General features: G+C 46.5%; 1 protein-coding gene across 2 annotated transcripts in view; it reads left to right on the forward strand.

Moving 5' to 3' along the window:
* ramp1 (receptor activity modifying protein 1) overlaps window positions 1-11,514 on the forward strand; it is a 41,756-nt gene extending 30,242 nt beyond the window's left edge. For both annotated transcript variants that reach the window (XM_035408348.1, XM_035408347.1), the window contains one exon: window positions 11,237-11,514. In XM_035408348.1, the coding sequence (XP_035264239.1) occupies window positions 11,237-11,492 (256 nt within the window). In that variant the 3' untranslated portion in view covers window positions 11,493-11,514. The remainder of the gene's footprint in view (window positions 1-11,236) is intronic.
* The last annotated feature ends 14,265 nt before the right edge of the window (window positions 11,515-25,779 follow it).

Here is a 25,779-nt window from a genome sequence, read left to right on the forward strand (position 1 = left end):
AAATCGGAGCGGTTCGGAAATCCGCCAGTCAGTCGGCGCGTCCCTCACGGATTTCCATAGAGGCTCCCGTTTGATCACCGCTGTTATGACATGAAGGAGAACCGCCTTCTGTTTTACTTCATCACTATTTAAATATCACCCTCTATCATCCGCTCATTGGCTGCACGTCAGCTGATACCGTGCATTTATCCACAGCGGGATAACTTATCTCCAGGGGACTGTGTTTTTTTTCCCCCAGGGGTAATATGGGCAGAGAGTGATATTAGACAGACCATCGACTGCTCATAAATTAACAAAATAAACACGTTCTCCCTTCTCTTTTTGGTCTTAATAAAGTGATTTGTGCTTCTCTGCCAAAAATCTTGCTGTTCTCTCCCCCAGGGTGAATGTTAGCAGTGGAGAATAAATTAATATTCTACGTGCTCATATGCCAAAGGACATTAAAAAAAAAAAAAAAATTCAAAAAATGTTTGTTCAAACTTTATTTTCGTTTCGCAGTGAAACCAAGAGGGAGACTTGGATTGATAAAAACACAAGAGGTGAAAAGATCTTTCATTATCAGTTTGGTGGACAAAGCGTTTCAGCGACAGAGCTGCGTCCTTCAGTAGAAGTGTGGTGGGGAGATAGGCTTTTAATTTTAATACAGTGGTCATAAAACATTATCTCCCTTCAAGGAAATGGGACACCCTTCATACCTCGTTCACGTTTGTCTGTTATGAATGATATTCAAGTCTGTTGTGAAAGTCAGGGGCAAAATAACTTTCCTCATTAATCACAGTTATTAATGTTGAACCCAATCTTGACGAACCCCGTGATTTATCACTGATAAACTACAGTATACACTGACCTTGCTTACAGCTGAGATGGACTTGGGCAGGGTTGCCCATCTCGGTTCCTGGAGATCTACCGTCCAGTAGGTTTTCACTCCAACCTTAACAAAGCGCACCTCATTCTACAGCTAGAGCAGGGCTGCCCAACCCTGTTCCTGGTGATCTACCGTCCAGTAGGTTTTCACTCCAACCTTAACAAAGCGCACCTCATTCTACAGCTAGAGCAGGGCTGCCCAACCCTGTTCCTGGAGATCTACCGTCCATTAGGTTTTCACTCCAACCCTAACAAAGCGCACCTCATTCTACAGCTAGAGCAGGGCTGCCCAACCCTGTTCCTGGAGATCTACCGTCCAGTAGGTTTTCACTCCAACCCTAACAAAGCGCACCTCATTCTACAGATAGATAGATCTCATCCAATTAGTGGAGTCAGGTGTGCCGAATTAGGGTGCAAATGAAAAGCTACAGGACGGTAGATCTCCAGGAACAGAGGTGGGTGGCCGTGGTCTCGGGCATTGATATTTTTAATTGCACTTTCAGTATTATTACCCTGTTGAGAGGTGGAACGACCTGATTGGTCTTTTGGCAGTGTGAGAGAAAGTCAAGATTCCGTGGGTTTCCTCTGAATTAGCTCCTCCCAGTCTTCCCCCGGGGGCCAATGGGGCTGCTGTTAGTCATCGGTTTGAAAGATTCCTGTCCTCTGATTGGTGCAAGCTCCAGTCGTACCGTGTGGTCTGTAAAGTATAAGACAATAATTGGCTCTTTGTCAGTCGTATCAAAGGGTGGCACCACAATGACCAGAGAGAGAGGGATGATTCAGGATTATAAATTGGGGAGCTAAAGGGGGGAGATGTGTAATGAGAGGAATGAGCATGAATGGACCCCCAGAAACTTTTTGTTCTGAAAAGTCAGTGAAACGGCATCTAAGCCTTCAGGTGAAAAAAACAAATCAAAACAAAACCCGGCTACGTTTAGTCGAAAAGTGAAAGCTTTGTCGCCGACTAGGACGTAGTCAGGCTATATCCTGATCAAGCCTGAGCTACATTGGGGTTAGCCTACTCCCTTTATGTGAAAATGTCTCTAAACCTCGATTTCCACCTCCGTAGATGTCTAGATTCGGGCTTTTGCTTTCTGGTGCTACTTGATGCGCTCCTTTAACCACCAACGTGCTCTTATTACAGTCTGATTCCACAGTCTAATGGCTCCGTGCATCTGCTGTACAGCCACAGCCCGGTCTGACGCGTCTTTGTATAGATACGGTGCAGGCAGACCCGGCTCCAGTGCAGACAGACCTGACTCCAGGCCAGAGAGGACTGACTCCAGGCCAGAGAGGACTGACTCCAGGCCAGAGAAGACTGACTCCAGGCCAGAGAGGACTGACTCCAGGCCAGAGAGGACTGACTCCAGGCCAGAGAGGACTGACTCCAGGCCAGAGAGGACTGACTCCAGGCCAGAGAAGACTGACTCCAGGCCAGAGAGGACTGACTCCAGGCCAGAGGAGACTGACTCCAGGCCAGAGAAGACTGACTCCAGGCCAGAGAGGACTGACTCCAGCCCTGGTGGAATGGATGGTCCTGCACATTTTAATTCACAACTGGCCTGGAGTCTTACTTTCATCGTCAAGCGTAAAATGTTGCGTTAAATCTGTTCTTGCAGAGTGCCTAGCGCCATGCTGTGCTGCCAAGGTACAAGACGCCGTCCGTAGTTTTTTTTTAGAATGGTCTCCACACACAGGGAGGTGCTGGTGGGAGATTCAGTTCAAAGTGACCTAATAGGCGGAGGGTGCTTTGGATGTAGAAATCGTAATCATTATCGATCTATAAATGGTTTAATCCTGCTGTAAAATGGTTAATTATTATTATAATACATGAAGTACACACATATATTTCCCACACAAAAATCCCTGAATACAGTTTTTTTAAATTATTTTTATTTTGCTATAGAAAATACAGTCCCGTGGAATTAAAGATCAGTTAAAGACTGCACCAGCTTTCCCTTACTTACACTTCTTGAAAACTACCCCAAAAACATTGGGATTGGAAATAATTTAAATTAGTCAGTTATGGCTACCCTTATGAGTGGTTTCTAGCAAACAGCTGCGCAGTTCTGGAGGGCAGATCCGCACACTGCTTAGTCATGTTATTCACTATAGCACAACGCAATGCAAAGAGGCTTCACTTCACTGCTGAGTCTCTGTATGGGTGGCATAACGTCCTCCTGCTGATTCTGCATTACAGGAAAGGTTGGTGGGGGGGGGGGGGGGGGGGGAACGAAAACTTGCAGCCAGCATTTCTGCTGTTCAGAAATTTATACTTCAGTTTGAGCTGGCAGTGGCTGGCTCTCTACATGGTGCCTCCAGTGTAACTGAAGACAACGGACATGCAAAAAAAAAAAAAAAACATTCAGGTGTGGCCAAACAGGGCTAAAGTAAACACTCAACAGGTTTCCATGCTAATCGCAATAACAAATGAAAGGTGGAATACACACACACACACACACTTTGTCAATATGATTTGACAGATAACATCTGGAAATGGTGATTGAACAAATACAGATGCTGGTTTAAAAAAAAAAAAAAAATGTGGTGCACAGAACAGCCTGGAGTCTTTCCCAGTGAGCAGTTAGCCAGCGTAGCCTGCTGCCGGTGTCTGATACAGTCCTTGGCCGGCTAGCCACACGGTTATATTTAGAAATGCTAATCCTGTCTGTAATTCAATCCAGTGTCTTCTGCTGACCAAATGCACTGAAGCAGTTTTCAAAAATCAATGATATCAACAAAAAAAAAGAAACGTCTGTATTTCTTTTGACAGTGGAGAGACTGACAGGGAGTAGATTTGTTGAGTTCTTCTGATTTACAATGCATTACCCTTATGTAAACAGAGTTCTTGATAAGGACATATAAAGCCATAAAATATGGGTGGAAAGAAGCGTTGTACATTACACGGGGTGAGATGTTCCTGAGTCTTGTGAAACAATAATGACATCTCTCTTCGACCATTCAACCGAGGAGAATATTGTGCCAAGACAATAGTGGTCAGCACGGTTGGTGCAGTGGTCAGTACTGTTGCCTCGCTAGATCAAAGTCTCGACTGGACCCTCTCTGTGTGGAGTGTGCACGTTCTCCCCGTGTTTGCTAGGGTTCCCTCCGGGTACTCCAGTTTCCTCCCACAGTCCAAAGACATGCATGTCAGGTGAGACACCCCCCCCCCTGCCGTTCCCTTGACATTACATTACATTACATTACAGGCATTTAGCAGACGCTCTTATCCAGAGCGACTTACACAACTTTTACATAGCATTTTACATCGTATCCATTTATACAGCTGGATATATACTGAAGCAATTTCGGTTAAGTACCTTGCTCAAGGGTACAACGGAAGTGTCCTACCCGGGAATCGAACCTGCAACCTTTCGGTTACAAGCCCAGTTCCTTACCCACTGTGCTACACTCTGACCTTGACTAAGGGCGGGTGCACATTATGCAATTTTCTCACGGGTTACGACACCGGGAGTTTGTTTGCCCTCTCGCACACTTAACGAGGTTCAGACCGTGAGAAACCGGCCGGACGATAGCACGGACTGTACGAGCTCCCGACCAGATCACGTGACACGTTACAGTCGGCAAAGCAAGGCGGGCGAAAGGGAGTTTGAAAAGATCGCTGTTCAAGTGGTGCACAAAAGTGTTGCCGATTTTATTCATTGCGGTTGCGGTGATCAGAGAAAATTAAGTGTGGGCGCACTTGGCGATGAGTTCATTTTCTTTTCTTTTTCTGTGAAAGTGCTAATAGGATGACCTGCCTGGCAGATCAGTTGCAAGTCAGTCTTATTTTAAATTGTTCACTTTGTGCAGTTATGTAGCAGATAAATCAGAACGGAACACTGCAACTGCTTAACGTGTTTATTTTCTGAGTAAAAAAGATCCTTCTAACTATTATAGTGTGTCCATGGATGTGTGTTAGAAAAAAAAAACAGAAAGGCACTGAAGTGGATTCCCAAGCAGAGGAATTAAAATTGCTAGCGGAAAGAAGATCCAAAATTGATTTTTGGGTTTGCTTATTTAAATTTTATCCCTGCGGCCGGCTATTTCATATTCAGTTATTCATGGATTTCCCAAACTGCTTAAGTTATATCTCCTCTTTCCTCCAAAACTACCAGGCTCTATTTTTTTCCCCTCTCTGTAGCTTATTAGACCAATATGAACAAATGTGCTATAATAACTCAGCACAGCTGACAGTCATATTTCCGTGATAGCGATACGTTGGAATAATTGTTGATTTAGCGATATACGCTGGACGACATTCATGAACACATTCTTCCTGGGGAAGAATCTGCTGAAACAAAAATCCTTCAGCCCAAATGCGAATGCCATAATTGGGTAACCGGAAAAACTGTACATTATTCTATGTGTGTTTTTATACTGTATTTTAGTTGATGGTATTTTGTGTTTTTTTTTTTGTTTGTTTTTTTTTTAAACAGTGTTGGTCTTTTTTACCCGCCAACGTAGTAAAGTTGCCACCAAAAGACACAGAAATTGGTGAGTTAACAGAGACAGGAAGGAAATGAAAGGTGCCTTTTTTTTACACGACCACCCAGAACAAAATGAGCAACTACGGCAACCGCCAGTAAAACTCTTTTCACGTCTTTTTGTGACTTAAACGGCATTTATCTCTGTCTACATGACATTTACATCTTGTCGTCCTTTAAATGGGGGCTCAGGTAATTACATTTCCAGCACAAACTGACTGACGGCTTGGCTTCTCCCGCCGTATCATGTGCTGAGGTCAGCGCGGGGTCAAGCGGGATAGTGGAGCCTATACTCTTCTCTGTCTTTGTGTCCATTCGGCATAATGTTACCTGAACTCTGAGGGCAAGCTGGGTAAGGTTATTAAAACAGTACCATGGAATATTCTAGAATCTGGGTATTGCAGCTCTTTATAAAACGCGACACTGGGTATTCCAGTGTGGTAAATATTGTGCGGGATCTCAATGGAATTTACAATAATGCTCAATGGTGCAAGGGACAGTGTCCCATATGGGAGTCAAACCTGCAACCTCTGAACTACAAGTCAAGTTACCGAACCATAGTACTGTGTTGTCATCCCATAATATGAGTACATCTCCTCCTGTGCTTTTTTTTTTAAATAAAAAGTGGAATGGTCAAAAAAAAAAAGAAAAAAAGATACCATCTGTGTTATCTGCTGAAGGAGCATCGAAAGCCAGGAATGTCTTTGCCAAAGCATGCAGGAGCCAGCCTCCCAGTCAGAACACTGTCCTGTTTTCATACAGACAGGCAGAAATCTGAATCAAGGAAGAATCGAAAGGAATTAGTGGAATCGGTGGTCCGGTTCGTTTGACAAAGCGGCAGTTGATTGAAGGAAATTCATATTTTTTGACGGAGATTACTGACTGTGCGGTGGAGCGGGTCCCAGCGTACCCGAGGGAGAGAGCTGTCAATCGCGTTCGTTCGCAGACAACGTTTTCCGGGCATTGCTGTGCGAAGCGCTGGATTTGTCCAGGCGTCACGCACATTCGCGTGGATGCGCACGCTCATCCGGGCTATCTCACCCACCGACACCACCGCACAAAAAGCGGGCCATGTTTAATCACGGTTTAATGTGACTGCGGGTGCTTTTTTTTTGGTGAAGGTTTTTTGCGGTGGCGGCCTAGCGGGAGATATCCAAGAACGGGCTATCGCTACCTGACGTACAGTATATTCCCGCGGGAGCAGTTCCTGGAAGAGGGGAGCACGAAAACAGGAAGAGGAACATCTGCGAGTGTGCCGATGACAGCTCTGTGCGTGTTTATTACAGATCCGATTACCCCACTCCACATTTCATACATTTCACAGGAAAAAAAACAAAAAACAAACAAAAAAACAACTCAAACACTGTTTTACAATTTTTCACACGTGCAGTTATGTCCGCTCTCTGTGTATAGGCCGTTTAATTTGCGAACTACCGTACAGTCAGAGTAACATGCATCATGCTGAGCCAAGGGTTCCCAAATTATTTAAGGACAGGACCCAATGGAGTGGTGGGTGGGGGGTGGGGGTGGTGGGGGTGTAACAAGATGCTTGTGAAAAACATATATTATGTTCCAACAACATCTCCACTGGCTGGCTTGCATGCAATTATTTCAACACCTATTAAAAATAATTGCAGCCCTGCATTAGAAAATGCCATAATTTACAGAAAATGTAGTCCGCCCATATGAGAGCTGAAAGTTTGTGAAGTTTTTTTCTGCTTAATTAAAAAAAAAAAAAAAACTTAAGCTGGCTGCTCTCCTAAAAGTAAAAATAAATAAATAAATAAAATAAAATCTGCGGTACATACCAACTGAAATTGCCGTTGCCAATTTACCTAAAAATCCTGGAGTCAATTCTCTGCAGACCAGTGCTACACAAATATGGCCCTCAAGGCTAATAGTACTGCATGTTTTCTTCTCTGCCCAGTAGTTAATTGATCGATTAACGCCACTGATTTTAACTCCCCTGGAGTCCCAGGTTTAAACGAGTCCCGATTAGCAGGGGAAGAATGAAAATCAGCAGCACTGCTGGCCCAGGGGGGGCCAGATATGAGTATCCGTGCTCTAGACCAATGACTGCACAGCTTGAGTGGTGGACTATGCAGTAAAACAAGTGGTGATTGGGTACACATCCTTTGGGGCAGATGTGCTGGTCTACACTACATAATGTGGCAGTGGGACAAGCCTAGAGGTGCAGTATGATTAGTATGATGTTTTTTTTTCAAATTAGGGAAAATGAGGTATAAAATGTTCGAGGGCAGTCTTTGTGGTATGGCTTATTTCTAACTTCAGTTCATTATTAGATTTCACATCTCTCTGCAAGCTCTCTGCTTAGCCTCTTCCCTTGCCAATTCCCCATATTTAGCATCCATTTTCTGATTGCTCTAAACCAAGTGAAATTTACGACTGTGTGTGTAATAGACACCGAGTACAAGCGCGTGTTTAGTAGTAACACAGCTGTTATGTACAATTTGGATCCATATGAATACTGTAATATAGTTGTTTTTTTTTTTAATTCTAATGCATAATGCATCTAATGTCAATGAGGTCATTTCCTAAGGTTACGAATTAAACACTGTATGTACAAATAAAACTACTGCTGTGTGCTAACTGTGCATTCTGGCTTGGTGCTCTAGCATGTTCTTACTGGTAGTCCTTTGCCTGTGTTTGTGTTGTTTTTTTTTTTTTTGCTGCTCTTATAATGTGCATCCTAAAGTAATCTTTCCCAGCTGCCCTTGTGAGTTACTCTGGACGAGGAACTGACTTTGAGTTCCTGCGCCTCAAAAAAAAATTCACCGTGCAATTTAACCTAAACGTTTCGGTTCTAAATTGCTTTCCGAGGAATACGCGGCTCGTTATTTCCCGTCGGGAGTCGCTCCGTATGAAATGCCAGACCTGGGTTATGGCGACTCTCCAGTTAGCGCCAGGCTCAGGTTCCTGTCTGCTGGAGTGCTCACACACCGTTACCAGAGGCACCGGCGTGTCAGAGAATGAAAAAACGCAAGAATATAAAAAGAACAAAAAGTGGACCTTCGTGTTTTCATGAATAATTTCCTCCCTCATATCAAAATATACCGGCAAGGCGCCCACACCAACCAGGTGGTGATTGGCAATTTCCCTCCAAAACAAACATCACCTTTAGCCGTGTGAGTAATCGGGGGTGCTGTATAATGCTGTCCATAATGCTATCACGTTGCATTTGGCAGGCGCTGTTGCCCAGAGTGACTTAAAAAAGAGCAAACAAGAAGGTTTAGGCAAGGAGAAAAGCACATACCAAGTAATCGGTGTGGTAACCCACAGTAGTATAAACATAAACCTACAACAAGTTAAGTGGCATAATAAATTCTCCTGCAGAAAATTCCAGCTAAGACCAGCTGGGATTCTGAGCTGATCTGAGATGGTTTAAGCTGTGTTGACACTTCCAGCTGGTCAGAGCTGGCCTCCAGCTGGACAAAGCTGGTCAAAGCTGGTTAAGGTGGTACAGTAAGAGTAAGCTAGTGGTAAAACTGGTGGACTAGCTGACTGTATATGCTGGTCAGCAGCTGACAAGCAGCCTGTTGACCAGCTAAAAGTGTCAAAAATAGAGCTTAAACCAGGGGGGTCTAGAGAGCCTGTTCTTATGTCTGTTAAGGGAAACAGCACTAATAGTCACTGGGATTACCTCCGTGGTTGAAGTCATTTAATTTGACACCTTTTCCTCTGACAAACACGCACCCACACACACACACACATACATACACACACGCACACAAATACATGCACACACACAAATACATGCACACACATGCACACGCACACACACGCACACACACGCACACACACACACACATACACACACACACACTTTGCTTGAGACCCCAGTCACATCACACACCCCAGCTCTTCTGATTCCGATCGAGGGTGTTGGGGGGGGGGGGGGGGGGTTGGGGGGGAGGATTCCGGCCTGATGGCCTTCCGTGTGAGCCTTAGCAGGAACAGGAGCCAGGGTAGAAGTTGGTGCTCTGTTCCCAAAAGGTGGGGGGGGGGGGCGGGGAGGGGGGCGGCGGGGAGTTCTCGAATAGTTCTGGAATGACCCGGGAACGACAGGCATCCTGTTCGAGGACGGTTGTGCTTATTAATAGAAGGCCTGTGGAAAACTGACTCACTGGGGACTGCAGGGGCTGTCTGTGATTCTGCAGGTCTACAGCGGAGGTGGGCAGCGAGGGCCGCGTCTGTTTCGGGCTCTCACGCGAACTTCTGGCCTTAATTACGCACTTAATTAGCCTCTGACATTCACGCCATCTGACATTTTGGCCGCATTTCTCGATCAGCGCATGAACGACAGCCAAAGACTGTTCATGTGTCCCTATATGCAACATTTGTCTGTGATCTGAAAACACACCGGCCCTCCGCCCCCCAACCTTTCGCTAGCTCATTTCCCTCAGTCAGAGCCTTGATGGCCACACTGATTTATAATGGCCAGAGCCAGATTATTTTATTGCACTCAGGAGTTAATTACTTTCCATTATACACCGTGGTTGCCTTTGTTTGAGTGTGGGTGGGCGGAGAGTCCATTTATACGGACGGGATGCTTTCCCAGTAACTTCACGGCAAATGTGTACATACATTCTCAAACACAGATTTGGTTCAATGTGATTGATGGCTTTGGGGATTGTATAATAGTTGAACAGGTGATTTAAACTTGCTCTCATATAGACCGTGGGCATTTCTGGCCATGCAGTTTAATGAGCATACGCGGATAGGATGTTTGTGAATCTAAATCCCCTCTACCTGTTCTGTGTGCGATGTCATGCATTGCGGAAGAAAATGAAACTGTAAAGATGTGCTTAACCTTTCCATATTAAGCACATCTCCGCCTGTCTAATCACTGCTGATTGCAAATTACTGAAATGCGTACAATGTCCATTCGAAATGAAACAGCTGGCTATCTACCACTCAAGCCCCGAACCACAAGCACCATACTCTGGTCCTATACAGAGTTTCTCTGTGCCCAGGTGCCTTGATTAGTTCACTGGCTTGGTTACAGAGTCGGTGATATACGGTGAAGAACCTGCAGTTCTACAGACAATGCCCTTCACCCGATGCCCCTTCGTTAGCGTACCTGCTAGTGCATAACGTTCAGTTTTCATCAACACATGATTTTCTACACGGGTTTTAAAGTGATGCCCCAATTTTTTTTGCAGAGTTGACTCTAGGGTTTTGGTGGCTAAAATCTGCTCCGAAAAGAAAAAGAAACTTTAACGAACAAAAGCTAAATTTAATGATGTGGCCCAGGAATGGCTGTGGTCCTGAACACAGGACATAAAGTGTTAATGCAAGCGGCTCTGTGGCTATACCTGGTTTGCAGAATCACTTGCATGTTTACTGAGAACCGTGAGGTTTACTGTGTGTATTACAATAAGCCACTCAAGATGTGAATGTCCACCAATTTAATAAATGTATTATTTTGACCCAACCCTGTGCTGTAGGTTTTCACTTCAACCCTAACAAAGCACGCCTCATTCAACAGAAAGAGATCTCATTGTGCTGCTAATTAGTAGAATTAAATTAGGGTTGAAATGAAAGCCTACAGGATGGTAGATCTCCAGGAACAGGGTGGGGCAGCCCTGCTATAGCTGTTGAATGAGGTGTGCGTTGTTTGGGCTGGAGTGAAAGCCTACAGGATAAAAGCTCTATATAAATGCAGTCCATTTACCATTTACAGGATGGTAGATCTCCAGGAACAGGGTGGGGCAGCCCTGCTATAGCTGTTGAATGAGGTGTGTGCTTTGTTTGGGCTGGAGTGAAAGCCTACAGGATGGTAGATCTCCAGGAACAGGATGAGTTACTACTGACTACCACAGAAAAAAATTTATCTCGGTCACCTGTTTTGCCTCCCCCTGCAGGACGTACGGGGAACTGTCCAACTGCACCTACCTGATTGCGCTGAAGATGGGCTGCTTCTGGCCGAACCGGCTGGTGGACGAGTTCTTCATCCGGGTCCACCGCTTCTACTTCCCCGACTGTTCCCCGTCGGGACGGCTGCTGCGGGACCCCCCGAACCGGATCCTGGGGCCCTTCATCGTGGTCCCCATCCTGGTCACCCTGCTCATGACTGCCCTGGTGGTGTGGAGGAGCAAGCGCAGCGAGGGGATTGTGTAATGACACTATGGAAGGGGGGGGTGTAGGGGGCGGTTGGGGGGGTGGAGGGGTGTGTGGGGGGGGGGGGTTGGGGGTGGGAGGGGTGGGTGGGTTTGTCTCACTGGGCTTCACTGTGTATGTCGATTAGGGTGGGGCCTGCTGGCTGGTGTAAGTAGACAATGCGGGAGCAAAAGAAACCCAGATGAAGAGAGAGAGAGAGAGAGAGAGAGAGAGAGAGGAGGGGGGGGGGTTGCTATAAATGACGACTCAGCCGCTTGGGCATAGTGAGAGCACTGCTGGATTTGAGAGCCGTCCGCGGGACATGGGGGGGGGACCCCCCCGCCAGAGACGGCCCAGCACTGAACGCTCGACGCCCACCGTCTCGGCGTCCGCGTGGGCGTCGCTACTCATGCGCCGTCGCCACGGGAACAAGGACTCCCCGCTGCCGTGGCGACCCGCGAGGCGACGGGCCGCCAGACGAGCGAGGGGCTGCCCCGCCCCGGCCGGATGAGCGCTTTCTTTTTTGGGGAGACGAGACGACGGTCCCGTTGCCGTGCCCTGCCAGCGTCGTCAGCGGCAACAGACATCGGACTCGACACGCTGTATTCCTCCTTTCAAAACCAGCACATTTCACACCCTCACACCTTGTACTGTATGTTCACTTTTCTGTGCATCGTGCCAAATACTACGGTGGTGACATAAAATATCTATATTTAAGCTGCGCATCTTGGCGGTATGCGATGATGATGACCGTGCGAACAATAGCATCGAAAGCTGTGTTGGCATCATAACCAGGGATTTGATTAAAATGTATAGACATTGGGTTGTGGGTCTGTGCTAGTGATTACTTGTCATTGTTCTTGCCAGTGTGTGTGAGTTAGAGGGGTGGGGGGGGGCGGGGGGGGGGGGGGGTAAAAAATATAATTGCAGATACTTTTGCCAGTGTTGTTTTGGTTCATTCGAAGTGTTGCTCCAGCCAAAATGAAGGACTCCTCAGTGCTTAAAGAGAGATAGAATGAAAGAACGTGAGAGGTAAGACATGGGAGTCTTAGCTTCTCACATTGTACAAACCATGTGTGGTATTATCTGGCTTGTGGAGACCTCTTTTCTAAGGTGTGTGTGGATAGACACCAGCACAGGCTGTGGAGGTCTTTCAGATGTGGGGACCGCACCTCCTACCTTCCCTGCCTCACATTCATCTGCTTCTCGCAGTCAACTTCACACTTCTGTCATAAGGCTGCATGTACAGGGCCGTGAACAAATATGAACTCTTCCTGTTGTGTCCTCTTTCGTCTGGAAAAAAAGAGCGTCTGCGACAAGAGAGTCATGTAACATGAGCACTGAAAAGACCTGGTACATGATATTTATAGCAACACTTGAGCTCTGGTTGACAGCTACTATAAACCACTATGCTAACCCTAAACCCTAAACTCTTTATATTAACAAAGGTGTATCCAAATGAACCTCTAGCAAATGGGTCAGTGATTACCATGTCCTTCTGAAATGGTGTTCATGCAGCAAACCTGGCTTCAAGATTCACATCGGTTGTTTTCATAATTTTTTCAGGAGGAGGGGACATTGCTTTTGAATACAGGCAAACAACAAAAGTATCTAACAGTGTGATGGATTTGCAAAAGGCATTCTTAATATTATCAGACTGGAAAGCGTGGTGTTTGGCCCTCTTAATGCTTGTTTATTAGGACCACAGAAGGTTTTGGGTGGCTGTTCCCAGCTTTAAAATCCGATACCTGCGGTTCAGAGCAGGGGGTGATTCAGCAGTACTTTACCTGTACGTGGCTCATAAAAAAACACAAAGGGGAAAAACGCCTTCTGCATCTGGACATGTGGGGCTTTTTACAGAACGCAGAAGCCCTTTCAAACTCTTCTCCATGAATATCTTCTACGGCAGAATTTTTCAGTCAGTGACACAGTGCACCCTGGGAAAATTCAGGAGAATGTTTATGAGTCATGTTTGACCTTCATTGAAGCCGTACAGATTGCCTCTGTAGTGATGTCTTAACCCATCGAATGACTGCTGAATTAAGATACTCGAGTGTTTCTAAAAGTTCATTTTATGTGGAACTGTCCTCGGAGAGATATTTTTCTCAAATTAACCTCTGAAATCCGTGTGGCACGGACGCACGTCTTTAAGAATATCTGTGCTTTTGTCCTAGCTGGAACATGAAGCTCATCAAAAGACCCCCATTTAGCTTACCACCAAGAGTCCAAAACTGAACAACAAAAAAAATTCTTCCAAAGAGGTGACAGTGTTTTTAAAAATCTTGTTAAACCCACAGGTTTTGTCCTACACCTTGCGGTATATGTAGTGTGCTAATCCAGAGCAATTTACGCGACTTTTTTTTTACATAGCATCCATTTCATACAGCTGGATATATAGTGAAGCAATACAGGTTGAGTACCATGCTCAAGGGTACAACGGCAGTGTCCTACCCAGGAATCAAACCAACAAGCTCTGGGTTACAAGCCCAGTTCCTTACCCACGATGCTACACCGCCACCCATATTGGAATCTATACACACAAGAGAAAGTGAGAGAAAGAACGAGCTTTGTGGATCAGACAGCGGACTCTGTTCAGTCTCTGGTGGCAGGGATTTGGGGTTATGAGACCTTGACGTGACTTTCCTTCTATGGCTGCGTATTCCGTGTGCCCTAACGGATGGTCGGGCAGCCGGGTTTGGGCAAGGGCCTGTCCCCTGGGACGGGTTGTGCTTGGGACTGAGAGAATTAAGCTGAAGAACGTAGAGGCCCACAGACGCACAGACACACACACACACACGTACAAACTCGTTCAAGATGCTTGCAAGCCATCGGATAGTTTTTTCCTCTCCTAAATCCATGGCTGGCCTCTGGGAACACAACAAGTATGTCTGAGTCAGATGAGAAAAAGTAAACAGGGATATGCCACACACACTGAAAACTTCCAGTAAAATCCACAGCACATAACAGAACACAGCTACCAGCTATATATATATATCCATCCATCTCCATGATGTTTGGGACAAAGTCATATTTTTTTGATCTGGCTCTCTTTGATTTGGGACAAATGGCTTTTACAGGTGTTTCTGATGAGTCAGGTGAATTGCTTCTTTTGTGCAGGTATGAGAGCTTTCAGTATCTAGTTTTGATTCTAGCATTTTGATTGCCATTGGAGTCTGTTATTGGTATTGTCCGCATAAGGCACAGTGTTGTGCCAATGAAAGTCAAGGAAGCCATTATGAGGCTAAGAAATTTTAAAAAAAATGTCATGCATAGAAAGTGCTGTTATTTTTAAGTGGTGAGACCATAAAGGCTGTGAAATCTGCAGTTTAACCATGTGAATTGTTTGATTGCAAATCTAATATGGCAGAGTACGGAGCCAAATTTTTTTTTTTAAGTATGTCTTGTCTCAAACATTATGGAGCTCGTTGTATGTATACAGTATATGAGTGTAAACACATATATTCTTGCTCTGAGTTGTATTTAGAATAGCAAAACACGGAAATATGTTTCCGTAGGGACAATAAAAATTATATATGGTACATATATGGTAATATAAGAAATGTGTTTGCTGTAAGTACCGCTTGTGTGTCATCCTAATAACAGGGGTGTGAATTATTGGCCTTAGCGATAGGCATTTTCCACCAAATGCCGAAAGATTCGGGCACAAGATTCATTTAATTTAACCGGACATGGAACTTAATGTCTTCACCATAACTACGTGCAGTAACTGATTCATCGTGACAGCACTTGGCTCCTGCTACAGCGACTGATAAAAAGAAAGAAAGAAGAAAGAAAAAAAATAAATACCCAGTCTCATTACTGGATATGATATCTAATAAGGCAATCAACATTCTGAAATCTCCTGCAAGTGAATTCCATCTTCCAAGGTACTGCAGCCCAGCGTGCAAATCCCCCACAGGCATATCAAAGGCGCTCATTGAAAGAGAATTAAACGCACTAAAACAGCGGCTAGATCAGTCATCCGTAAGAGATGCATCAATTGCGCTGTCAAAGAGAAAGAAGACAGAGCCAACGAGCCGGTTGGTGGTGGTTGGTGGTGTGTTTGTTACAGTAGCAATTAAATTCACAGGCCGTTTAAACATGCCAACGGTATTCAGCCAATACATACTAATTGCTAATTATGATGCAGTTCGCCTGACCTTTAATACTTCCAGCAAACACGTCCCTGCTGGGAAATTTTCTCAGCCTCTAGCTGGCTGTCAACCTGTGTTTGCCCAATCAAACGGATCGTTTTATTGCCCATGGAGGAAGTGCGGCGAAATTACATCTCACGGACAGAACTCCAAAATAAGTAGTCAGATATCCGATTTCTTCTGGTTCATCGTCATAGTGACTCTGTTCCGCAGCCATAAGTTAGTTCTTTAATCTCGGATTTCGAGAAGTAATTTCTAATGGTTATGAGCACTGGAAGTGCCGCCCACACAACTGCAGAACCGCCATAACCCTGTTTGTTGTTCCCTACATCGCATATATTGACCCTTTGAAGAGTAGGTTTTTTGCAATGTTTTTATTTATTTATTATTATTATTATTATTATTAAAAAAGGTCAGTGTTATAGAATTATTTTCAGTTACCAGCAGCGATTGTTACATCAGCAATAGAATGTTGGGTTAAGAACATTCTAATCACATCACATTTGTGATCTTACACCATAACCCGTTGAAAAGTAGGATTTTTTGGAATTCTTTCAGAGTTCTAAGTCAGTGTTCTAGAACTAAATTGCTTTCAATTACCAGTAGTGGTTGTGACATCAGCATTAGAACATTCGGTTAAGAACATTCTAATCACATGCATGTGACCTTACATCATAAAGGGTTAATTACGAAGAACGCTGGGTGACAGAGGAGATTCACGTTAATGCGATTTTCAGTCATTACCACGGACTCATCAGCCATTCAAAACCTGCAGAGCAATTTACCTGCCTAGACTGTGAAAAGATTTTATCCTTAGCCTCGGCTGCATTGAAATGATTGTTGTTTGGCAGGATGCTTCCACATCTGAGGGGAATCTTTAAAGTGACGCACCACACAGCAAACCAGAGCCCAGTTTCCCCATTTTCTGAATCATTTTATTGGATTGCGCAAGAGAAGATGAAAGAATAGCAGACAGGCTATCTACGCTTCAGGAAGGAGCAACGCAGCCTCTGCTGGTGTGCCGTACGCACACAAGCTTGCGCAAGGACAGGCAGGCAGAGACTTCTGTCAAAGCTCCTTCACACACACCCTGCCCTGCCAGCAGGTTAACTGGGCCAGCCACTGTCAATCAATCAGGTCACCACGGAGAATTCCTCGCAGAGACGTTTTGCATGACCAGAGGAGGAGTCGTTTTTCTTCCAATTAGAGACGTTTCAGCCAAGCCCAAAGGCGACATTTGCTGAAGGAACACAGAATCGCAATAAAATATTCAAATCTACATCCCTGGTTATTGCAGATGTGCATACAGCGCACAGGAACATAGACTGCATAAGTAATACACTCGTGTTGGAAATTAATGTTTAATCTTAATTTAATAATAATGGGCATTGAGTTCCGTTCAATAGAAACTGTGCTTGTAGTTTAAAATGACCATTTTCACTCGCATTTTTACCAAATAAACTCTTTGTGATCAAACACAACTATATATATATATATATATATATATATATATATTAAATGACATATAATTATAATACTCTCTTCCACTCTTCTCATATTTATTTGACAGTACAGCATGCACAAAAAAGGCAGGGAAGAAATGTGTATGTGTATTATCTAGTCAATCGTCAATCATCCTTCCAAAAAAGGCACAGAAACATCACGGTTAAAGATAATTCCTCTCCCATTTCTTCAGCTTGTATTTGCAAAGGCCGTAGCTGCACGGAGAACAAGCTGCTATGTACCTGCCCTGGTGTTGCTATGATGGGGGAAAAATTTTTTTGTTCCTGTATGCTTTGTGAGGCATCAAAAAGGGTAGCCTACTTGGTAGCCAGAAATAGGGTTAGGGGTAAGGTTAGGTAACTTCAACAAGGTGAATGTATTTGGAGCTACCTTCACGTATTTCACATCTTCATGCCGAAGTGAGGCAAAAATAGCATAATGGGTGTCGGGGGGGGGGGGGGGGGGGGGGGGGGCGGGGGGTTAAATCAAAATCAAGCAGCCTGGCAGATCTGGAGACCGCGGAACAGGTAATGTTTAATTTGGAGTGAAGGGAGAGGGACCGAGCCAAAATCAATTTACCGAACGAGGAAGTGTACTGCTGACACCAGCGTCTTCCCTTTTCAAAGCTTGTCTTTCGATGACATTTCGATTTATCGTGGATTATTTGTCAGCTAACATACTTTTTTTTTTTTTTTTGGTCTCCGAATTGCGTGTACAAAGTGTGGGAAAGATCAACACAGATTTCTCATCTCATCTACCTTCTTTGGGGGATAATCAATGCAGTTCCAAGAGTTATTAATAAAATATGAGGAGATTACCTGCGCATACGAGGGAAAACAAACAAACAAACAAAAAAAAAACCTCTTCACTAAAAATAAATTCGGGGTGATGACAGCACTCTTAAAAACACATGGAAACGACACTGTGTCAATCCCACACAGATGTTGCGTTGGGGAGAGTGGGCGCTGGTTGCCACAGAAACAACGTCCACGTTTTGACTGACAGCTATGGAGCCCAACTGTTTTGTTTATCCCCATGTCTCTCTTTCCCATATTCATTCCCACAGAGTGTAGCCTTTGCAGGCAAACCGTGTAATTCCGGACACTGATTTATTCATGGACTGCATCCATGTTTTCCCCCTTTGATGAATCGCCTGCCTCCAAACTCCTCCCCTTCGTTTGGTCTTCCTCGATTTGGCACTCTGGAGACGATGTTGAAAACCACTGTGCAGCATGACTATCAACGCTGAGCGATGGTTGTTCCAGGTTACACTTTGAGGCTCTTTTTTTGTTAAACTGTACAAGCCTGTTGTCTATAAATTGCTTTCGTTTGCACGGTGCTGAAATCTTGATGCATGTTTCATGTTCTTCAGCAATGGGCAGGTTCACCTTATTAAGCCCTGGTGGAGACAGAATGTGTGCCAATGGAAGCTACCAAATATATTAACACAAAGTTATTAAATTTAGTAACTAAACAGAACTGTTTGAGCATCACTTAATCCAGGCCCATAACAGCCATAAAAAATATTACCAGTGCTACCATCAGACTGTGACATAGCTCAGAAGGTAAGAGCGCGGTCGGAGGGTTGCCGGTTCGATCCCCCGCCCTGGGCGTGTCGAAGTGTCCCTGAGCAAGACACCTAACCCCTAATTGCTCCCAACGAGCTGACTGATACCTTGCATGGCAGCCTTTCACCGTTGGTGTGTGAGTGTGTGTGTGTGTGTGTGTGTGAATGGGTGAATGAGAGGCAACAATTGCAAAGCGCTTTGGATAAAAGCGCTATATAAATGCAGTCCATTTACCGTCAGACAGCAGTGGAAAGACCAAGGGTCAGAAGGTGAACGTCCTGCCATCCGCGCGTTTGTTCCGTGAATGACTTCCTGCCAGCTGACTTCACTAATTAGTTCTACCTCCTGGCTGAAAAAAAAAAAAAAAACAGTGCTAATTAGCAAATCCAGGTGATTGTAACAAAATAGCTGGGAGGGCTCTTACTTTCTGAACCTGAATTTTCCACCCTTGGGCACAGTGAAATATTCACTTTTGCATTATATAAAAACAAGTTCATTAAAAGCATGTAATAACACCATAATCCACCACAAAGTACTGCTAGTACCTGTTTTTTATGAGCATTGTATTATCTCACACTGAGAAAATGTTTTTTTTTTAAACTTTTTTATTAATTCTTAGAAAGTCATTGTGAATTCAGATTCAAAAAGAACTACTGTAGGTTATTTTTAATAATTTGTATGCATGGCAACAATGGAATTTTGAGAAGTGCTCATTTTTGGCATGAAAGCGAAAGCAAAGTGCCGAACTCCAGCATACTGTGCAGATTGCAGAAATAAAAGCGCAGCACTAAAGATGTCTCCTTTATATCGAAATCACACGGAATAAAAAGCAATTTCAAACGACTCCCAGAACAAAAACTTAACTATTTTGTGCACCATTTCAGACACTAATAGATTCCATCTCTGTTCCTTGGAGTCTGATTTTCCCATCGCTTTTAAATTGTTTGGAGCAAGTGTGCACGTGGGATCTCAAGCTTAATTGTTCCACCACATTATCTGCGTGCGCGTAGCTGTGATCGTTTTATGATTATAAGGAAGCACGCCGGTCTGGATAATGCTAATCGCTTTGATCGTTTTATGATTATAAGGAAGCACGCCGGTCTGGATAATGCTAACCGCTGTTACGTTGGGTACCGATCACGACGAGGACCGTCTGACGTGAGAGGCGCAGGTCAGTTTGCCCAGGGCGGAGTCTCATACGGCCGAATGAGGAATTAATGTGACATTGCGCTGTAGGCCACAAGCCATCCCCCCCCCGAAAACCACACCTACTCCATCTAAACTAGGCTCTGTCACTGGAGCTTCTCAGCCACAAATGGGTGTAGGCTACTGCCAAACACTGCAGCTTGAAATGTACAATTCAGTCACTTAGCACTGCCCAGCCAGCAGGGGTGTAGCACAAAATTCTGGGCCCTATACATGAGCAGTCTCTGTGGGCCCCCTTCCTCTCTTGATCCATGTCTCTCACGCATCATTCCAGGCTTTTCGAGGGCCCTCCCCCCATTCGGGCCCTGGATAGGCAGTCCCACTCCCCCACTCCCACTCCCCCCCCCCGCACTACGACGCCCCTGCCAGCCATACTGTCCACATCCTCCCAACACTCAGGACTACCGATTGGGGGAGTAAGGCTTGGTGATCCCCCGTAGCGGCTGGAGCTACAGTGACCTGTCAATCATTGACTTCTATAAACCAATCAAAATGTTTTTTGTTTTTTTTTCTCCAGATGCGTAATTTTTGGCTGGACCGCAACAGCCGGGCCAGCCCTATAAACACAAATGTCTGTGACTGAGTGACTGAGTGATGAAGTTACACCGCGCATGTCTGTGACTGAGTGACTGAGTGACTGACTGATGAAGTTACACGGTTGGTCGGCCGGCTCGGACCAGTCATCCACTAGGTTTTGACCTGGTCTTGCTCCATTAGCATTCGCTGCTACCATGCAGTCGTTCATAACGGGTGGAGGTAACATCTCTTAAAAGTCCATCCTGCTGCATTAGAAATGCCCTTCAAGCACAGGCAGGCTGCTGTTTTTCTCACCGGGTTTCCGTGTGAACCTCGATGAGAGAGTGGGTTTGGCGTCGCTCTTTGCTGCCTCCGCTTCTGCCTGGCGAGGGGTCAGCTGCGCGTCGTATGGAAACGAAACATAACCGGTAGCGCGCTGAATTTTTTTTTTTTTTTTTGGGACGGTTTTAAAAACAGCGGCATAACTCCATCTGAAGCAGCCGAGCCGTGCCCTTCCCTCCCTACCCTCCCTCCCTCGCTTCTCCTTTCCCTCCCTCCCTCGCTTCTCCTTTCCCTCCCTCCCTCGCTTCTCCTTTCCCTCCCTCCCTCGTCTCTCCTTTCCCTCCCTCCCTCGCCTCTCCTTTCCCTCCCTCCCTCGCCTCTCCTTTCCCTCCCTCCCTCGCTTCTCCTTTCCCTCCCTCCCTCGCCTCTCCTTTCCCTCCCTCCCTCGCCTCTCCTTTCCCTCCCTCCCTCGCTTCTCCTTTCCCTCCCTCCCTCGCCTCTCCTTTCCCTCCCTCCCTTCTCCTTTCCCTCCCTCCCTCGCCTCCCCTTTCCCTCCCTCCCTCGCCTCTCCTTTCCCTCCCTCCCTCGCCTCTCCTTTCCCTCCCTCCCTCGCTTCTCCTTTCCCTCCCTCCCTCGCCTCTCCTTTCCCTCCCTCCCTCGCCTCTCCTTTCCCTCCCTCCCTCGCCTCTCCTTTCCCTCCCCTCCCTCGCTTCCCCTTTCCCTCCCTCCCTCGCCTCTCCTTTCCCTCCCTCCCTCGCCTCTCCTTCCCCTCCCTCCCTCGCCTCCCCTTCCCCTCCCTCCCTCGCCTCTCCTTTCCCTCCCTCCCTCGCCTCTCCTTTCCCTCCCTCCCTCACCTCTCCTTTCCCTCCCTCCCTCGCCTCTCCTTTCCCTCCCTCCCTTCTCCTTTCCCTCCCTCCCTCGCTTCTCCTTTCCCTCCCTCCCTCCCTCCCTCGCCTCTCCCCTCCCTCCCTCGCTTCTCCTTTCCCTCCCTCCCTCGCTTCTCCTTTCCCTCCCTCCCTCGCCTCTCCTTTCCCTCCCTCCCTCGCCTTTCCTTTCCCTCCCTCCCTCGCTTCTCCTTTCTCTCCCTCCCTCGCTTCTCCCCTCCCTCCCCTCCCTCGCCTCTCCTTTCAAACCCCGCTCTGATTTACGGGTCGTGCTTCCAGCGTGCTGACAGGTGGGCAGGTGGCGCTGCCCTCGCGCACATACCTCAGGGTCAGCGCTTCGAGCCGCGCGCGCGGAGACCAGCGCTCTTCCCCTTCGGTACGCTGGAGCGGAGCGGATGTCAAAGAGCGGATTTTCACGCGGAGTCGACCCACTCCTCTCTCCCTACGCCCCCTTCTCGCACCAGCTTGGATTACACGAACTGACGCGGGGCAAACGTCGTGGACGGGGATGCTGCGTATGCGATCTTGTTTCGTCCTTCCTGGATCGGCACTTTTAAATAGCGACAGTTCTGAGAGACGAAACCGTTTCAGATGCCAACGGTCCCGGTGGTTTGTTTTTCCCCAACTGAAGTATATGACAATGACACGTAAATTAACAATAATAATCCGGTGTGTTCGTTATCTTCCCAACACTTTGTGATTCACAGGGACACACAGAAAATGACACGTTTTAAAACACGTTCAGACATTAATTTAATTAATATCATGGTATCGAGTGGATTTTCAGTAGCACGTAATGCAGTTTTCAATTATTATTTTGGCATGTCCGAGAAACAGGACGAACTCCATATGCCGCAAAATCATTAAAGATATTTTTAAACATGTCTTTTTTTAAATTGCATGGCACTAATAGTGTATGGCTGGATATAGAAACCCATTTGTAATATCCAGTTACGCGCATCGAGCCGAAACCGCGGCCTTGTGGCTCGAGATTAATAGCATAATAGGCGAGTAAATCCCACATTCCCACGAAACCACAAATCAATGCGCGTAAAAAAAAAAAAAATCTCCCAATATCATTGACTGGGACCATTCCTTTGGCCCCTGCCTTCAGATGAAATGGCAGGAAAAAAAAATCAGTTTGGGAGCCGAACAAGCCTTTTTTTATCAAACGCCAAACTAAAAAAAAAACACCCACAATTTTTCCGCGGCTCCACTTGAATGTTCCCAGCCCGCCTACGCCAACTGAAAGAGCTCTCAGCAGTCCGGGGGGGGTGGGGGGGGGGGGGCACGGCTGTGCAGTGAGTCACAGAAACAGGCACCCAGTCCTCTGTTCCCAGTCCAGCGCTGCAATTTCCAAAGCCTTCATCTTCCTGCGGTCCCGTCCGCGCGCGCCTGACGTTCACACGCAACGCGCCCCAGAGAGGAGAGAGGGTTCCTGTTTTTAGTGCATGTAAGATCTGTACATTTTGTAAGATATTTTATTAACAATGTTGTATTTTGTTTAATTTTACTTTTAATGATGCAGGGTAGGCTAATGATAATAATGTTTATGTATATATTATGTGCCGAGACCAAGGACCAGAATGGAAATAGGTCTGTGACTTTTATGTGCTATCGTTGATAATTTTAGGATGTACGACTTGCTGTAACATGCATTTTAATAATTATCAAATAAACTAAACTAAACTAAACGTCCACGTAACGTTGCGGCAGTGATTGTAAGAGGACTGTAAGTTGGTGGGTGAGAGGTGTGGCACCGCGATATAGAGGCTGTCGTTAATAGACTGTGCGGAACAGGGGCGGTCTAACAATGGTGCTTATATCGTAAGGGTGCTGACAGTACCGGTAGCTCCGTGCTTACTGGACATCTGACTGTGCATCACTGACGCATTTACTGGTAATTTTAAAATCAAATGTAAAATCAGCTCTGTGCTCCTCGAAATTCAGAGCCATAGTGAAGAATCAGGTGGGCAACAGCAATCTTCTCCCTTTTACCTGAGCGTGGCCAGGTGCACGGTGGACCGCAGGGCTACAATCTTTCACAAATTAACAATTAAAGATGTCCGAAATGAGCACTACGCCCCTGGCTGCATCCATTTTACAGCCACGTTTGAATCTTTCCGTGTTCAAGGAAGTTACGCTGAGCTGGCATCGATCTCCCACAACTACACCCGCCGGCTTTGTGTGCGCACCAGCGATGCCACGCCCAATCGGGAGACTGCGCGGGACACAGCAGGTACGCTGCGACCCAATCAAACGGCACTTCCGCTCCATTTACACCCGGCAGCGAGCCAATCAGCAGGGGACCGGTGCGGGACGCGCCGCTGCCGTCGCGAACACAACGCGCGGGAGAGACAGGGAGGGAAGACCCGTCGCACGCCACTTCCTGTTCAGCTTTAAGCGCGACATCGCAGACGGGAGTCAAAACCAGCGGTAACCCTGGTAACTGCCGTCAGCGCAAGGTTCTGGAGTTCTGACTGTGGCCGGGCTCTGGTGTGCGGGCAGAACTGGACTGAACCGGACGGAACCGGACTGAACCCATAGAACCCTGGTTTGGGCTGCATTCACGCCAGATCAGGCAATGCGGCACCTTCCCGCAGGGCTGTGCGGAGGTGTGGGCGTGTCACTACATTACCCCATGTGTGTGACGTCACGTTGTGAACTTTAACTCCCCCCCCCCCCCATTTCCTGTCCGCCAACTCAAACAAATGGACACAAACCCGAAGGAAGCTTCTTGCTAGTGTTATTTTGCAGCGTAGACTGCAAGCCAGACGCAGACGTCGAAGCCGGGTACACGAAATAAACCAAGCGAGGACACAGCTGGGAGTGGTTTGGTCCATGAACTCTGCCTGGATAGCGCCCGGTCTCACCTATAATTCAGTCTCTCTTCCGTGTCTTCACAGTCGCTCGGTAAACAGCGGAACGCTACGTGTTAATTTAAACAAGGCTCTTCTTCCTGTGGGCTTCTTCCGCTCTGATCGCCGGCTTACGTGATTGGCCACCGCAGCGGAGACGTCGGGTTTGCGTTTACGGCAAAAGTTGATTCCGCGCGGCCTCTGCAGTATTTTTTTTCTGCACCCCATGGGGGTCCCCCACTCCCGTAGCCTAAACGCACTGCCCCCATTCAAACGAACGGGAGGGCTGCCGTTTCCCCCCCCCCCGCGTTGCCTGATCCGGTCCAAATGCAGCCTCGTTTGAGTGGCCCAGGATTCCCTGCGTTTCGGCTACATTCGTTCCTCCTAGCCTGACATGCGCCCCCATCCCCCCCCCCCCCACCCCCCACCCCACCCAGGCATCAGGGGGTTAGGCGTTTCTTCCGCTCGGTGCTAGCTGTGCCCGCTAGCGCCGCCGCGGTCTGCGGGGTTGCATAAACACTCGCTCGCCTGTGGGAAAGTGCACGGGAGCAGCTGCAGCGCTCTCTGTGTGTAGGTGCGGGACGCACGAAGCTACAGAGAGAGATTCACTAAAAATAAAATAAAATAAAAAAACTGGGATGAAAAAGAAGAAAAGAAAAAGAACAATGAGCTGTGCTTTTATGCTGGCGCGCGTGCAGCGCCCATCGAGAAACGCAACAAACCTCTTCAATTCTAAATGAATGTAAAGTAAGCAAAGTAAATGTTTAATCGTAAGGGAAATGAACAATAATGAAACATGACATAACCTGGGGGGGGGATGCCGAGAAGGAACGAGCCCATTAATCATTTTTGAGGTGCTGACCCAGAAAAAAAAAATCAATGATACAATTACAGTGTTGCCAATTTAGCGACTTTTTGACCTTCCCTAGCAACTAAAAATCTTATCTAGCGACTAGCGACAAATTTGGCGACTTTCATTCCATTCTCGCTGTCGAGCAACAGCAAAAATCACCTTTTCCCCGATTTTGTGAATGACGTCACGTCTGCCTTTCCTAGTGCTCTAGCGTTGCCCACGTTTATAAAAGTAATGACTGACCAACGTAGAATCAGCCGCTGTAATTACACGGAAGTGGATGTTCTACAGATCTAACGGATACCACGCAGCTCGGCCAACGACATCGGAGGGCAGCTACGTGACGTATGCAAATTAGACGTGGTCACGTATTGTGCGTGACGTCATCACGCAACCTAGCGACCTTTAGCGACGTTTCAGAGAGCCAACAGGGACTTCTGGTGAGATTTGTTTTTGGCAACACTGGACACGAACCTGCCTGTCT

The sequence above is a fragment of the Anguilla anguilla genome, chromosome 3 (assembly GCF_013347855.1).
Source record: "Anguilla anguilla isolate fAngAng1 chromosome 3, fAngAng1.pri, whole genome shotgun sequence".
NCBI classification, from domain to species: Eukaryota; Metazoa; Chordata; class Actinopteri; order Anguilliformes; family Anguillidae; genus Anguilla; species Anguilla anguilla.